The sequence below is a fragment of the Gigantopelta aegis genome, chromosome 14 (assembly GCF_016097555.1).
Source record: "Gigantopelta aegis isolate Gae_Host chromosome 14, Gae_host_genome, whole genome shotgun sequence".
In the NCBI taxonomy this organism is placed as follows: domain Eukaryota; kingdom Metazoa; phylum Mollusca; class Gastropoda; order Neomphalida; family Peltospiridae; genus Gigantopelta; species Gigantopelta aegis.
The window spans coordinates 47,818,511-47,836,028 of NC_054712.1; the positions used below are offsets into that span (position 1 = coordinate 47,818,511).

General features: G+C 35.4%; 1 protein-coding gene across 9 annotated transcripts in view; it reads left to right on the plus strand.

Annotated features, from left to right (window-relative positions):
* LOC121389033 (MYCBP-associated protein-like) overlaps positions 1-17,518 on the plus strand; it is a 61,725-nt gene that overhangs the window by 14,770 nt on the left and 29,437 nt on the right. For 5 of the 9 annotated variants that reach the window (XM_041520631.1, XM_041520634.1, XM_041520633.1 and 2 more), the window contains exons 1-2: positions 2,321-2,558; positions 17,075-17,229. In XM_041520631.1, coding sequence (XP_041376565.1) covers positions 2,336-2,558; positions 17,075-17,229 — 378 coding nt within the window. In that variant the 5' untranslated portion in view covers positions 2,321-2,335. Of the gene's footprint in view, positions 1-2,320; positions 2,559-8,659; positions 8,880-13,343; positions 13,594-15,091; positions 15,225-17,074; positions 17,230-17,518 lie in introns of those variants that run through there. The other 4 variants (XM_041520638.1, XM_041520639.1, XM_041520637.1 and 1 more) reach the window with 3 other exon arrangements.

A 17,518-nucleotide genomic window follows, 5' to 3' on the forward strand; every position in this document is an offset into this window, starting at 1 on the left:
TTTCGTCAGATGCTTCCCACCCCTTCTTCCCTTCCATTCTCTTACTTTCCGTTCTCTTCCTTTCCGTTCTCTTCCTTTCCATTCTCTTCCATTCCATTCTCTTCTCTCCCTTTCCTTCCTTTTTCTTTCATTGTTTCTTGCAATTTTCATGATCCTCTGGCCCCTGCGCGTGCTGTATCCTCACCGTGGTGCAGGGGTGTAACATTCTCTTTGAGAATGGCCAATACAGCACAAATTGAAGTTTAGAGTAAAATTCTGTGATATTTGTATTTGTATTTTTGGCACAGTTCTTTACACTGTTTTTGTTTAAACCTTGAATTTTTATATTGATGTTGATCATCACTTTATTTATTTGCATTACCATAGTTTGACACCCAATAGCCGATGTATTTTTCGTGCTGGGGTGTCGTTAAACATTCATTCATTCATTCATTCATTTGATCCTCTGGTTACAATAAAGAACACTTGTTTAATGATGGCCTGAGGTACACCCATTTGTTCTATACACTATACCATTACATTCAACACCAAATCCATTCATATGTTGTTGTTTTTTCTTTTCTCAGTGTCTTGCATGCTTTGTATCAAATGTTGGTTTGTTTATTGTGATTTTATGGACATAAATTATAGAAAGTAAAAGAGTATCAAGTTGAAAACGACCGTGTCAAGAACACTTGAGTATTTCAGTGATGTCCACATTATTGTTTTAGTGGTCGTTTCCTACCATGTTGTCAGGCAATAAATTTGTCCAAACATGTTATATCTTACTAGAGTTACTTTCATTGTCCACACGACCTTTTATTCGCTGAAATGAGTGTTTAAGTGTTGCTGTGTATGCAGATATAACAAGTCTTTTGATGCTGAGGACGTTTTGTAATGAATAGGCTACAGATTCATTAGATTTGAGTTTTCTGAACATAGCCGCAGTTTGATTGTTTCTTTGTTTGTTTTTGTATTGCATCAGCAGCTGTGAGGTAATAAAGAGTGGTTTTATATGTTGATTTGTCTGCCAAATGTATTATGTTCCAGCCTGCAATGAAACATGTCATGGAATAATAATACTGCTTTCGTTTGGCCGTGATGAATTACTTTTATAAGGTTTTTTAATTGGTTACTTTTGACAGATTCATAATTTTACTTCTGTTTTGTATATTGTGGTTAGTTTGTATTTATGGTTGTTGTTGTTGTTGTTTTCAAAGGTTATTCAAAGTTCACGGATACTAGTAAAAATAGTTCTAATGCTTTTGTGAAGATTTATTCATGTTTCTGTTGGTTTTTGAAATCTGGACCATTCTTTTGTTTCAACTTTTCCATGACACTCCGTTGTAGAGAGCTATATAAGGTGGAATATATTAATGGTTTTGAAGTTTTGTTTTGTATAGAAGTTTTAAGGTTTCGTTCATTTGGAAGAGACCTTAAGAAAGGTTATAGAGTTTGAAAAAAAAAAAAACTTCAAGAGGAAAGGGTTTCTTACATGTTATTGGATTTGTGGATCTTTTCACATGAAATGGAATTCTTTTCATGATACTGTAACACTTCCTTCAATGTCAATTGAATCTTGGTAAGTAATAATGAAATTGTGAGGCAGATTGACATGTCTAGTCAAAAAAAAAGTAATCTAAAATTGCATAGCAAAGGATTTGCTTTCATAAAATGCAGTATATATGAACAGAAATATTTATCTGTGCAATACAGAATTGAAACATTTGCCTTTCTTTGTCAAATATGTCATCTTCATGAAACAGTGTCATTATCTACTTGTTGACAGTAGAAGGTGGTCATGAAAAGGTATAGGAGTTTGTATTAAACCTCTTAGTTGGTGATCTTTGCCAGCGATTGCTATGGGAAAGACCTATTGGATTGGCTGTATTGTATAAATAATAAACTCTACTCCGTGTTTATGTTCTGTTGACAAATGTTTGATCAAATCACTCCTCATATCATGTGTATTATGGGCATAGTCTGTAACTTGGTTTCCATGGATTTTTACATGCATGAAGTGATTAATAATATTGTGTAAACTTGATTTCATGGAATATGATAAATTGGTAATTATTTGAATTGTTGTGTTGTCATGCTTAAGTTGAGCATTGGATGAAGAATGATGTATTATAACTGTTTTAAAAACCCAGTTTCATTCCAATTGGTTTTGAGGATCATTCATATATTATAGTGTTGCATTTATTATTCCGTCTCTGCAGGAATGTGATTCTTGGAGCTAGTTTATGAGATTTTACTTGTTGTAACTATCATTATATGATTCAGAAACAAATGTGAGTGTTTTTGTTTTCTGGTTGTAATGTTTATTTCAACGACTTAACATTTATTGTTAATCATGGAATCCAGTAACTACTCACAAAATACGAAGAATAAAACCAGTGAGAAGCAGTTAAAACATTCCAAAAGCCTGAGTGTTAAAAAACCAGGATCTAGTGCAAAACACAAGTGTGACACAATGACTTCAAAATCCAGTGATGCTTCGAATCGCAGTCGATCACACTCTAAGCCGAGAGCGGTGTTGCGACTGAAGAAATCAGTCAGAATTCTGACTGTTTTACGTACGTACCTTGTTGTATTTTAACATGATTGTTTTGTCTTTTTATATTAAAAATAAACCCTTTCCTTTTAGTTTTATTAGTCATACATACATATCCGGGACATGTGTATACTCCAGGGAACATTTTGGGCTGAATTTACAAAGCCTGTTTTTCTTAAATGCAGATGTTTAAAGGGACATTCCCGAGTTTGCTGCATTGTAAGATGTTTCCAACTAATAAAATATTTTTTACAATTAAACTTACATATTAAATATATTTTCTTGTTTAGAATATCAGTGTCTGTGTATTCAATGTGTTTCTGGTCGTCTTAATATTTGTAAGAAGCTCAAAATGGATTTTGTCTTCAAATAAGTTTGTACGTACGAAAAAAAAAATGTTTTAAGGAAATAAAATGAAAATTAACCTAGTACAACTGTTAGAATGATCAGAAACATGTTTAATATACAGCCACTAATATTTTATGCAGAAAAATATATTTTATATTTAATTGGTCCTCAAAAAGTCTTTGTTGGTCAATAATATCTTAAAAATTGCAGCAAACTCAGGAATGTCCCTTTAAACATTGTATTTGTATGTAGTTACACACGTGTAAGGCTTGAACAGGCATCGTAAATTTGGACCTTTGTTTTCAAAATTTTGACAAGCAACTTATCTGGTCATTTGAATATTTATTAGCAACTACTGTTTAATGTTTTATGTTTAAACCAAGCAGCATACCCCACTTTTTTTTCTGATTTACTTTAAAGATTAGAGGTTGTAGAATTTATATTCAGTGATATTAAAATGCTGTATATCAGTTTTACAGCCACATTTTACTATTGTTGTCTATAGATTTTGAGTTGATGGTGTACAGCCTATATAAAGAAGTAAATAAAGTTTGTGTTATGTTTAAAGACACCTCTAGAGCAAATAGATTAATTAATCACTAGCTATTGGATGTTAAACATTTGGTAATACTAACACAGTCTTCAGAGGAAACCCAGTACATTTTTTTTCCATCGACAGAAAATGATATTTTATATCATACAGAAGAGCACATAACATGGGCTTTGATATGCAAGTTGTGGGGCACTGGTTCCCTATATAAAGATGCTGTTGATATCTTGTTGCCAGTTGAACAGTAGTGCCAGGATTCGATATAGCGGCCTGCGAAAAGCAGTCTGTTTTTTAGACCTAGCAGTTGAAAAAGACATTTATCTGCTTTAGAGCTACCAAAATATTGCAGGTAGTTTTTCAAGAGAGAGGTGTATGTACGATAATATCATCTGCCTAATTTGGCTTGTAAATCGGTTATATTTGAATTCCATAATGCACTAAAATATAGGTCCTAATTTTCCACACACTGTCCCAAACCCTCCCCTCACCCCATATTGTCTTCTCTTTCTTTTCTTTTTCTTAACAGGACATTTTTCTTTTGGCCCACCACTTTTGAAAAACAACAGCAGGACATGTTTTCCTTCCTATTTCCATGGGTTTCTTTTGTAGGACATCAAACTATAGGTGTTATTGAATTCTGGTGTGCAGAGATATATATTGTTGAACATTCCTTTGCCTTATGGATGTTAAGAGTTATTAATAACTGACTGTACTTAAATATATTGTCTACTTGAACGTGTCCCCAGCTCTTTTCAAACTGAAGAGGAATGATAAACATTTACTAAATGATTTAGGTTGAAGTCGAGATGTTGTATAAATCACTTTCTAATTTAACTGTAACAGAGTTCATTTGTTATTAAGGGACGGGATTTAGCTCAGTCGGTTGAGTGCTTGCTTGAGGTGCTTGCATCACAGGATCGAACCACCACTGTGGTATGTGCTTTCATGTCTGGGAAAGTGCATATAAAAGATACCTTGCTGCTAATGGAAAAATGTAGCATGTTTCCTCTGATGACTGTGTCAGAATTACCATATGTCTGACATCCAATAGCTGATGATTAATTAATCAATATGCTCTACTGGTGTTGTTAAACAATACAAACTGTATTTCCAGTTGAGAAAGAGGATCTGAGATAGCAGAATCAAAAAGTCAACCCAGACTGAATTACCAATAACAAAGAAAAACAATTGCTTTGTTTAATGATACCACTAGAATACATTAACTTACAAATCCTCAGCTATTGGATGTCAAACATTTGGTAATTTCCACATTAAGTCTTAGAGAGGAAATCCACTACATTTTTCAATAATTAGCAAGGGATCTTTTATATGCACCATCCCACAGAGAAGATAGCACACACCACAATCAGTCGTAGCGCACTGGTTGAAATGAGAAATAGCCCAATGGGCCCACCGACAGGGATCAATCCCAAACTGACTGCGCATCAAACTACGTCCAGCCCCGCAATAACAAAGAATATCAAATAAAGATACTTGCACACAAGAAAGAAAAGTGTAAAATATACTAATTGCAATGAGTAACCTATAGAAATAGAAATGTTTCTTTTAACGACACTCAGTACATTTTAATTATGATTACCAGGTATATGGCATCAGACATATGGCTAAATATATAACAACACAACTAGAGCATCGATTTATTAATAATCACTGGCATAAGAAGTGGGGGGTCCCCCCCCCCCCCACACTTTTCAGATATTTTGCTTTATAAAATTTTTAAAATTTTGATGAACCGCTCCAAATTATGCGTCAAATTTACCTCACAAAATTTCATAACGTTTTCTTTTTGGACCTAATACCAAGGGACATTTGCAAATTCAATAACACCAAAACCAAAACTTACCCTCTACCAACCCTGGTCGGGCTGCTTGTGCTTCCTTGCACATGCCAGCGTGGTCAACCCCATCTAAAACCCCACCCCCAAACCCATTCCTGTCCTGGAAGGAGCTGGCAAAAGTTGACACCTGCGCCCATGACAGACATGTGCTACAACCTGCTTGCTATGAATGTGCATGTTAAACCATGAACTCAGTTGATGGACGAAGGAAGGAAATATTTTATTTAACAATGCACTCAACACATTTTATTTATGGACATATGGTTAAGGACCACACAGATATTGAGGGAGGAAACCCACTGTCGCCACTTCATGGGCTACTCTTTTCGATTAGCAGCAAGGGATCTTTTATATGTACCATCCCATAGACAGGATAACACATACCACAGTCTTTGATATTCCAGTCGTGGTGCACTGGCTGGAGCGAGAAATAGCCCACTGGGCCCACTGACGGGGATCGATCCTAGACCGACAGTGCATTAAGCGAACGCTTTACCACAGGGCTACGTCCCACCCCTGGTTATCAAATATGAATACAGATGGTTGTAGGTTTCTGTCCCAATCTGGGCACTGAAAATTTACAAATCCAGTCAGCAAAGTGACTTTAAAAAAAAAAAAAAAATTATATAACACACTAACTTCACAACTGGGAAAAGAAATGCTGGTCTGAAAAGAACACACACACACACACACAAAAAGAGGATAAATTTCATGTGTCAGCTTGACACTGTATGTTGATTGTTACGGGCAATTGTTGACTATATGCATTGAAATCTTAAGCCTGAATGTAGGTAAAAATTTAAATTTCAATGTGTTGTCTGTACAGTATTCATGGTCCATTGTTCACAATACTAAATTCAAATCCTGAACCTAACATATATATTAAATTCCAATGTGCAGTGTGTGTATAGTGACATTCATGGCACATTGTTCGCAGTCGTGAATATGTGAAAAATAATTCCCAGTCAATACAATAGGTGACAGCACAGGAATGGACTGATGTATAGAAGCAGAGTAAAACTTGATTTAATACAATTAACCAACGGTTCACTCACTCACTACCCAGAGGACAAAGCTGTCTTTCAACATATTGTACTGTGTGTCAGGGTTAATGAAGTAGCTTTCAGTATCTGCGTATTAACAATGATATAACAGACTCTATTTCTAGGCTGTGTGGCATGGTGAACTCTACAAGGAGACTTCATATCAGTTAATATACTTTATAGCTCATTGAAAATGTCACCACTAATTAACTACACAGACTCTGGAGCATTTTGAAAGAGGAGGTTGTTTATTCCACCGGTGCTGTTATTCAGTGGGGTAAATATTTATCTCCGCTGTCATGGATACAAGACTCGTTGTTGGTATGATAATAAAAGCATAAAAGAATGAACACCTACACCCATTAAAGGATGGTGCTTATTGTAGAACTGTCACTGTGTGGACATTATTTCAATTTGTGTATGCTTTCAGCATTAGGATTATCTCAAAGAAGATGGTCGTAAAAATCTTTTCATCAGAATATTGTGATTTTTTTTTTTTATTTGCTGCTCATTTTATTGAAGTGTGTTGCTGAACCCCAAGAGCTTTCTACACCACACTCCTACCAACACCTTATTATTATGATGGAACTCACCAATTTATTTTATGGATGTATCCAATTACATTTTTAATTACTGCGGATAAAGTTGTGTTCGTTTGTAGTGTTCTGTCAAGCATCAGTTGAGTAGTACAGTACAAAAACGTTAATTATAGGAACATGTCATGTTTTAACAGGTAACACTGCACACTTCTAGTATATAATATCACAAGGAGAACTGTTTAAATTTATGATCTATTTGTACCATGTGATTGTACCTCAACACTATTAATACAATCAACAGTTTCACAATGCCAGGCTTGCATATTATGGAAACGAGAGAAAACAAGTGAATAGAGTCTAAGACAGGATGAATATCAAGGCTAAAGCTCTAGTTACTAGTCTTCTTCTTATTATATTAACCAGCTATTAACTTTTATTCAGATTGGCTAAGTCAGAAATGTATTAATTAGCCAATTGCTATATGTAAATAATTAAAATGACCAAATCGTCTTCAGCAATAAAATTTTGAATTAACCATCAACTTCAACAGTTTGCTAAGAAGGTAATTATCAGTTTGGTTCCTGTGTGTGAAACAACTACACTGCAGTTTGTAACTGTTCACCCCCCCCCCCCCCCCCCCCCCCCCCCCCCCCCCCCAGTATCAGTCTACCAGTAATTGACTTGCTTCATGCCCTGTGGCAGCTGACTGAACAGTGTTCAGAGGTGTCACTCCTTCCTTTCCCTTGCCCACTGTCAACAAAGTGAAGAATGAAGTACTACAATGAGGAGACTTCCTCGGACCAGGAAAGAGGATTACACTGAAAAGCTGATTAACAGCTGGACCTCCATCTTTGTTGTGGGCAGACGTCGGTGTCAGGAGAGTTTTGTTTGATTTGGTCAGTCTGTGATGCTTGCTACAGAGAAGTGCTGCAGCCCAGGTAACAGAGAAGAGGAGATTCATGTGTGAAGGACATTTATACTGCTACACAAAACAACCAAATGCATGACGGCCGCGAGGAAATGAGAAAATCTCTTTATGTCGATATATCTAGTTGGTCCATTGAAATGGAAAGCATTCTGTGAAATACCCACTGGCAAGCTATTCAGCAAAGGATAATGTTTGTACACTAAAAGTATCTTTAAAAAAAAAAAAAAAACATTTATGATATACATATACATATATATATAGAGAGAGATGACTGTAAATTGGTGAAATGAGGAAAATTAATTAACAGACCTGGCGTGTTTACTCATGGTTGCAGGTGCTTGGGATAATTGGTCTCAAGGGAGCTGATTGTAGACTGGGTGTACATATTTTATCAGCTCCTTTACATATGCAGAGGTTTTTTTCTGCTTGAAATCTTTTAGGAAAGAAAAAACCATTAGGGGGTCATTATTCTGAAGAGGCTGAAGAGGATAGGCCGAGTTGCAAATGACTTTGTTGAGAGTTGGATGGAGTTACTAATTGCAGGAAAAAGTTGTTTTAGATTGGATCATTTCAAATGAATATTGGGAGGTAGATGAAGTTACGGTTACTAATTGCTAATGTGTTGGATTTTAGATCACTTAACATGAATGTGTGAAACGGCACTGGAATATTTCTAACATCTTATGCAACTTACTTTGCAATAAGACTATGTAAAGTTAGTTGAAACAATTTTTTTTGTTTTTAAAAGGACACACTTTGTCAACAGTAAATCCAAGTACTGGGCACTAAAATTAAACATTTCCAAGGACACAAGTGATACGACATCTTTGGATGTTCTAAATTTATCTTCTCAAAACATACAGTTAGTGATAATGGCAGATAAAAGTTCTAAGAGAAGTATGTCTGTACAGCTGTGTCCAGAAATTCTTATGGCGGCAACTGCTTCTCGCTTGAAGACCAACTTGGAGGCACCATCGAAAAGACATTCACTTTTTCCAGGATCAGTGAGCCGCAAACCTTCTCTGACCAATTCTCACATTGATGCAGATTATAATCCTGGCCGGAGAAAGTCAACACGTAGGTTCTGTTTGTATTATTTCTGTTATCATTTAATAGGAGCCATTAGCTGCAAAATGTAGTTGACAGAAAATGTACTATCACCATTTCAATGCTAAAAAGGTGGCATAATACACTTCTACACTATGTAGTGGTGCGTCGACCATGTGTTGAACTAAACCATATAATTATTAGACTCCAAATAGATTGAAATGTGCTTTAGTGTCATTAAACAAATATTCATATCCTTGGTAGTGCACTATATTATTTTACAGTCAACATATGCTCAGTCAGTAGAGAGATCATCTGAGGTGAACCACATATTGCTTTTTCCCTGTCCCAATCAGTACCTCATGACTGGTACATCAAAGGTCATGTAATGTGCTGTCCTGTCTTTGGGAAAATAAAAAGATTGCTTTTTGCTAATGGAAAAATATAATGTCTTTTCTTTAAGACATACTCTATATTAGAATTACCCAATGTTTCACATCCAATAGCCAAAGATTTTATTAGTATGAATCATAATGGTAGCAAATTCAGGACAGTCGCTTTAATATTATTTTTACAATTGCAACAGATTTGCTGGCTGTATCAAAGCAGTTGACTATATCCAGTAATTGATGTTTTGCTTCTGTGGAAAGTGCATATAAAAGATCTTTTGCTGCTTATAGAAAAATGTAACAGGTTTCCTCAGAGCTCTAATAACAGTCAGAACATTTTATGACATGTATGACATCCAATAGCTAATGGTTGATAATCATTGTGCTCTAGTGGTGTCGTTAAAAAAAAAAAAAAAAAAACTTTCAACATTGTTTCATTAACAGGCTTTCTATCAGAAAATAATTTGATGTTATGTAATATATGTACTTCAACAAATTGTAAACAGTTCTTTTACAATAATCTGTCTAAAAATTATAAAAATATAAAAATTAATTTCAAAGAATTTAGCATACATTATTTTATCCTCTGTACCCTCTGGCAGAAATCCTAATTAGTGGTCATTATAGGGTCTAACATGCTAAATGTGACCATTCCACAAACAGCACAGTATGTATTAGTTGGAATGGGATATAACCCAGTGGGCTGTTTCACTGAGTGTTGTATTATGTGATTATGGTGGTGTGTGGTATGTGATAAAGTTATTCTATGATCAGCTATCATCAAAGAAATTGATTGGTTGGGTTCCAGTGATGTGATGTTTGATTGTAAAATACATAAAGTAGGCATAACTAATTATTCATATATTTTATTTGATGAAACGTGAACTTTTCTGGTATTAAGGTTCGTTTTCATGCATACATAAATATTTATTAATAATTAATTTTACTCAAATTTGTAGGGTGCATCCTGGTGAAAATATAATATAGTCCTAATTCAAATCCTTCTTTAAGTAAGTTCATACATGTATATATTCTGATTGTGTAATCAAAAGTTGATTGGTTGGTGCAAACTGACTATAACTAATGAAGTTGCAACCTATGACTAACTATAGTGAATGATGATGTTCAGGTGATGTTTTGTTGTTGTTTTGGTTTTTGATAAAACTACCGTATTTGTATTTATATTGCATATTAAATTTTCATTTAAATATTATTCACACAGAAATGTTTCCATTGTTTGGTAATGCTGTGGATGTTGTTAGTTTCCATCAACAAGGGACAGCCATTCTGCTTGAATAAACAAGGCTTAAAATGCACCACAGTTTCAAATAAGCCTATTTGTTCTGTCAGTGGCACTTGTTAATTAAGTGGAAAACCATGAACAAGATTTCTACTAAGATCAATATGTCTAACAGTGTTATTGTTACTCCTGATGGCTGTGGACAGTATCTGTTGTTTGTTGGTAATATAACTAATATTGATCAGATCGTGGCATGAAAATAAATCACTAGCATCAACATCAGTTGTGATCATTAGTAACTGCTCTTGACATCATCAATGGCAGCTTTGTAAATAATTAATAACTGCTTTAATATAACTTTAAAGGGACATACCATAGTTTTTAAACACTAAGACATATTTTTGACTATTAAAGCCATTTTTGTCAACTGAAATCATACTTTACTTCGATTTTATTGTTTAGATTATCCATTTCCGTATATTCGAAGTGTTTTTGGTCATCCTGGTGTTTTTAATATCACAAAATATATTTCTATTTTTAAAAACGCACGTGCGTCTGAGAAGCAACAGTTATAGAGTTGAGTTTTAGTTTATTTTTAGAGGGTATTTCACCATTTCAAAGTCACAGACTCGGGTTTCACTCAATTGTAACTTTATTCAAATGTATTACAGGTTTCTAGATTAACTAAACTTACTGTTAATTTTCATGGACTGAAACTATGGTCTGTCCCTTTAAAATAAAATAGAGGATAATAAACGAGTTACCAGTTATTATCAAATTTATGTCCCGAGTGAAATAATTTTCAGTTGTCAAGAGCTTTAGCGAGTGACAAATGAAAATTATTTCATGAGTTATTTTTGACTGAGTTATGGCCCTTGAACTTAGTAGATGTACAAATTTGTTTTCCCGACATTCTTTTTTCCTTGCAATGCCACAAGATATTGAGCTGAAATTTTGTGTATAGCTTTATCACATTCTATTACAAAACAAGTTTGTGTGTCATGACGATTTACACATTTTGACAGAGTTATGGCCCTTGAACTTGTATGTATACAAAAATGTGTTTTCCAGACTTATTTTACAATGTCAACTCACTTTATGTATAGGTTTATCACATTCCGTTACAGATCAAGTTTGACTTTCATGGCGATTTACTCATTTTTGACAGTTATGGCACTTGAACTTAAGATATATGAAAATTTGTTTTCCAGATTTATTTTTGGGAATGCCTCAACATATTGAACAAAAATTGTGTATAGCCATCTCACAACTCGTTTAAAAATGTATCAAACTCGCTTTCGCTTGTTAAATACATTTTAAAACAACTTGAGATAAATGATATCTAACGGCCACTCATTTATTATTCTCTATTTATCAAGTATAACTGCCATGGCAATTTACGCATTTTTCACAGTTATGGCCCTTCAGTTTAGGAGATATGACAATTTGTTGGGCCGAGTAGGGGACATGTATTGCTTTAGCAGTACTCTCAGAATGCATGTTTTAATGTGTACGGGTTTTCTACATCTCACTATAAGTCGTGTTAACATCCACAAACTTAATGGATGTTAAAAACGCTTTAGCACCAAATCCCTGCATGGTCTTTGTTGCACACCTGAATCAGATGAGGGTTGGTAATGTTGACAGCATTTACTGGGACCAAGTTGTCACGGACAGTGCTATATGTCATTGCACCAGTATCTAATGTAATAAAAAAAAAAGTCAAATAAAACCCTGCCCCATCTTGGTTAAAACATAAAATTTATCATCCAGTTCATGGGCGTAGGAAGGTGCCAAAAAGTGGGGCACACACATGGCCAAGTATAAATATATGTCCCACAAAGGGCACATGCCGCCCTTGTCACTGCCCCCCCCTCCCCCCCCTCCCCCCCCACAAAGGGCACATGCCGCCCTTGTCACTGCCCCCCCCCCCCCCCCCCCCCCCCCCCCCCCCCCACACACACACACACACACACACACACTTCCTACGCCAGTGCAGTTCACAGACGTTAGCGAAAAACGGCTTGTTTTTGCGAACTATTTGGACTGGTTCCAAGAGCGGCCATTCATAAATAAATGTATAGTGTAAAAATCAGTCTAGCAAACAGCGACAAACGGCTGCCAGAACTTGCAGACAGAACGTAAAAACGTGTGCATGACAGGTTCAAGCGCGCTGAGCTTTAAATGGAATGACCAAATCGGTAACCAATAAAATATTTCACGTTAGCATCGCTCTGTCACTAAAAACTGGGCAGGTATTCAGTACTATTCATCAGAGTCTGTATGACGTTGTTCAGGGGGACGTGCGATCACGTTTCTCGTTAGACTTGGTCCATATTTTTGAAGCAATCTTAATCTACGAAATTGTAAAACAGTCGTAAGCTATGACGTCACTATATCGTGTGGTGTAGTAATGTCACAACCTACGATGGTTTTTCGATTTCGTAGCGCTAAGATATCTTTGAAAATCCCTAGTCAGGTTTCTGCGCCTAACGTTAGATGAATAATGCTAGAACATAAAAGATGTGTCTTCTGGTCTGCGTTCAGCCAAATAGAGCGAAAAATATTCGCTAGACTGGTTTATGCGCTTCATGTTAAACCAAATGACCACATAAGACACCAGTTATATATTTTGCGAACGTTAGCGTCGCGCGATCATTGTTGAACACACTACAGTCTGTCGATCATCTTGAATATTTTTAAGGATCTTCTTTTTTTTTGGGGGGGGGGGGGGTATATATATTTATCTACCCTGTGTAATGTTACATTAAGACCAATCGATCCTCCCTGTAAGCCAACAAAATAAAAATTTCCGACGGCAACTCGATGGTGCGTTATTACAGTAGCGGAACGATATAAAGAAGAAAGCAGTAGCAGACGATTTTGAGTTGAGAGGGTTTAATTTATGCTAAAAAAAATTAAGTTTTACGAATCCGCTGTATACGAACTATTATGCGTATTGTTAAATTTAAAATTTTAGATTTATATAAGTATTGATTCGTGGTTAGTTGTATTTTGGGCCATCCAACTGTGAACGATATCGTAACGCAATCGTAGGCCCCTAACGCTTATTCAAGTTTTTGACAATGTGACATTGAATGTCATATTTTGAAAAGTTAGTTTGTTTTGTTTGATGACATCATTAGAGAATATTGATTTATTGATCAATGATTTTTGGTAAAACGATTTGCTTGACGTCTCAAGCCCGTTTTGCCGGGAGGGCAGCGCCCAGTGGTGTAGGGGGTGGGAGGGAATGGGGCCATTGTCCCCAATGAAACTTGGTTAAACAATTTTTTTTTACAGAATCATTCATACATACATACATACATACATAGTGTGGGTTGCCCCCCCCCCCCCCCAAAAAAAAAAAAAAAAAAAATTATATGGGTTGATCCCAATATAAAATCCTGCCAAAAATAATTTTTGGGGTATGATGCTATGGAATTGAATGCAACCAGTTACGGGTGTATGGGGGTCCTCCACCAGAAAGAAAATGAATTACGGTTAGGGTTGAGAAAAATCATACACTTAGGGTGGGGGGACAATATGAACTCACATTTAATAAGTCCTCCCCCCCCCCCCCCCCCCCCCCCCCCCCCAGTTACTGCCATCTTCTGACACCTATGATACAGTAATGATAAGAGTCATTAATTTTGTCAAAAGGTTAACTTAAAATAATAAAATATGCAAAAAAAATAGTGTATGACGCCATACCCATTTTACCCTCTGGCAGAAACCTTTCCACTTCATTTTTCCATTAGCAGTAGCTGCAAGGGATCTTTTATATGCATTTTCCTGCACACAAGCCAGCACAAACTACAGCCTTTGATGTACCAGTCATGTGGCATTGGTTGTGGTATGGGGGAAAAATTTGAGAATTGGCCAACTGAGGTGGTTTGTTCCAATGAACCAAGCACCTTACCGGTAGTTGAGTGCTCTGCCAACTGAGTTCGTATCCACCCGTCATGTTTTGAATGCAAACAATACACCCCAAATTATGTATTTGTTTTTGGTTTATAAAAAATTAATATTTCTGTATACCTGGTACTAAATACACGATCAAACACTTTTAACATAAAGATATGGTTTACCTAAGAAATCTTGGCTGAAAATAGTTAAAAAATAAATTACCATGTCACTTTTTTTTCACTTTTTTGTGGTAGAATCCTTATGCTTGATAGTGTTTCCTCTCCAATGCAAAAACCAGCCAAAAGTTATTGATGACTAATACACTGGGTGAGCTCAAACCATGCTATAATGTATACAAATTAAATAACTATAGGTCTACAGTTAATGATTGTTATGCTTGACTTGTGATGCATAACAGAAACAGTTGCCTAGTTATAGACCTTTTTTACTGAAATCCACAAATCTCGACTGGAACCCACATCTGGTATATATCAAATGTCATTGTATGTACTGTCCTGTATGGGAAGTGCATATAAAATATCCTTGCTGCTTTGGTAGTAGGAGTAGCCTATGTGGAGATTGTAGGTTTTCTCTTTCTCTTGACAGTACTGTTCAAAAGAAGCATTTGGTAGGTATCAAATAAGCCATACATGTAGTTTAAAATTTGCTGATAAAAGAAATATTCTTTACCTTTTTTTGTGGAGAGTTAACATGGATGTTTCATGCCAAAAACATTAGTTATGAGAAAATTATCTACAGTAAAACGCCATAGCCACTCTCATTCTGAACTGTTACATGTGGACCGCAAGAAGAGTGCGAAGACAGTAGGAGGAATACGTATGTACCTGCATGAGTTCTTGTCTCTTTAGCATATACATTTTTATCATTTGGCAGCTTCATCTTACAATCAAATTCTGTTGTAATGCACCCTGTCCCCCCTCACACGTCCCCTTCATACAGACAAGGAAATAATTATTTAACATGGTTATTTAGAGCAAGCTGTTGTAGCATATGCCTGTCTTGAAGGCAGGTTCTGTTGTAAGGCAGTTCCTTCATCTGAGAATTGTCAGGAGGAAAATAGGGGGTTGCCACACTCAAAGCAACAAGTGCAAGGGAGCACCGGCAGCCTGATCTGAGGACCAGAAGAGCATGTAAGGACTTTGGTGGAGTGGAATTGGGAACGTTTCCCTTAGTGGGTTAGGTCAAATATAATGTGATGCGGGTGACTGGGTATTTAATTTGGAACGGTCCCATCTAATGCAGGGAGTATTTTATTCAGTATCTCGTCGCAATTTTGCTACACACTTTTCAGATATCACTACACAATACTAAAACATTAAACTAGTTGTTAAATCAATTTTCAATTGACTAGAAATATCTAGATCTGCATTTCATTGCAGACTACCCATGTGGCTTACTTTTCTTGGTGTCAAAGTACAATCCTTTTGTATTTCTGTCTGAATGTAACAAAGTCAAAAGGTGAACTTGGGCATTACTTTTCGGACAGTGGTGATGGCATCAATGTTTGCATTTAACTCATCATGTTTTCTACATTTAACTCCGTATCTTGAATACTGCAAGTCCTAGAACACTGAATCCTGGTTTGTAATTTCATTTATAAATGTTCATTTCAATGCATGTTAATTTTCTTTTTTTACTTTCGTTTTTTTTTTTTTTTTCGGGGGGGGGGGGTTAATTAAACAGAATTTCTTTTTTTTTCTTTTTTTTAAAGAGTTATTTTAATCATGAAATTGTGAATGTTCATGTTACATCACAAATTGTTTCTTTTATAAAATTAATAAAATATTTAATGAATTATGTTGTCTTTTTTTAGCATACATTAAGATGAACATCTAAGAATGCAACTACATATATGCATGTAGAAACTTGACCGAATCAGTTTATTGTAGAATAATTCTTGGTATGTTTCTAAATCTTTGTTGTGAGAGAATGCTCCAAATTCAGTCCACTGGTAATATTGATATTCACTATACTTTGTCAATTATCATCAAACAATCATATATTCTGACTAGAGAATAATCATTCTCAACTTTACGTGATATATGATCTTAATAATCACACAAAAATCAATTGGTCAATTACTGCTTAAGAAGATTGCTGGTCAGGTAATATGCTTTCTGCCCAGGTAAAGATTAATGGTCACATTTAAAATCTCTTGGCAAAATCAATAATACATCATTAAGTTAGAAATTATTCTAACTTGAAGGTCAAATTGTACCCATAGTAATCCATGTTCTTCAATAGAAACCTGTTAATTAGGTACTGTATTCTGGACATGGGTTTTTTCTTAAATGTTTTGAGGTATATGCATTAAAAAGAAATAATTGTGTACTTGTCTGCATTAAATGGGGAAAACATTACTTTCCATCCTATGCATAACATACAGAACATTATTGGTACTGCTTGAAAATGTTTAGCTATCTCTTCACATTTGAGATAGGTATACACAATGTGGCAAATGTGATGACACATCCAAAAAGTCTGACAACTATAGTTACTCATTATTACAGGTTTATAAAAGGGGTTTTTTTGGGGGGAGGGGGGGGGTGTTTTTGTTTTTACTTTCAGATCAAAATCAGGAAATATGATGGCACACTTGAAATGTCTTGCATCCTTTTACTTATTTGTTATTACTAGTGTCTTACTACAGCTTTTTCAATATGCAGATCGACTGCGGAAAGGTAAACGTGATGGTACACCTGAAAAGTCTCGTACCCCGTCCCAAGAGGCTGCACTGGATGAAAATAGATCACCATCAAGAACCTATATATGGAATGAAGAGATTGAGAAATTGCAGATCAAAGAAGATGAACTTAAAAAGGTTTAACTTTATGGTTGTACTTAGATGTTCAGTGGAATTTTATTGCTGATTCAGATAGGTCTTAAAAAAGTTTTCTGAGATAAATTTAACAAATTAAAGACTTGTATTTAAGACCAGGAATCTACTTTGAGTTACGTATCTTTACTCTTTAATATTATATTTGTCCATTCAACTCTCTTTCTACCTTTTTGTGTTATTTTTGCAAGATTGTCAGCCTTTTATGTTTACAAATAATATTCTGTCTTAAGTTTCTTTTCTCAGATATTATTTGTTCTTGGATAAGCAAACT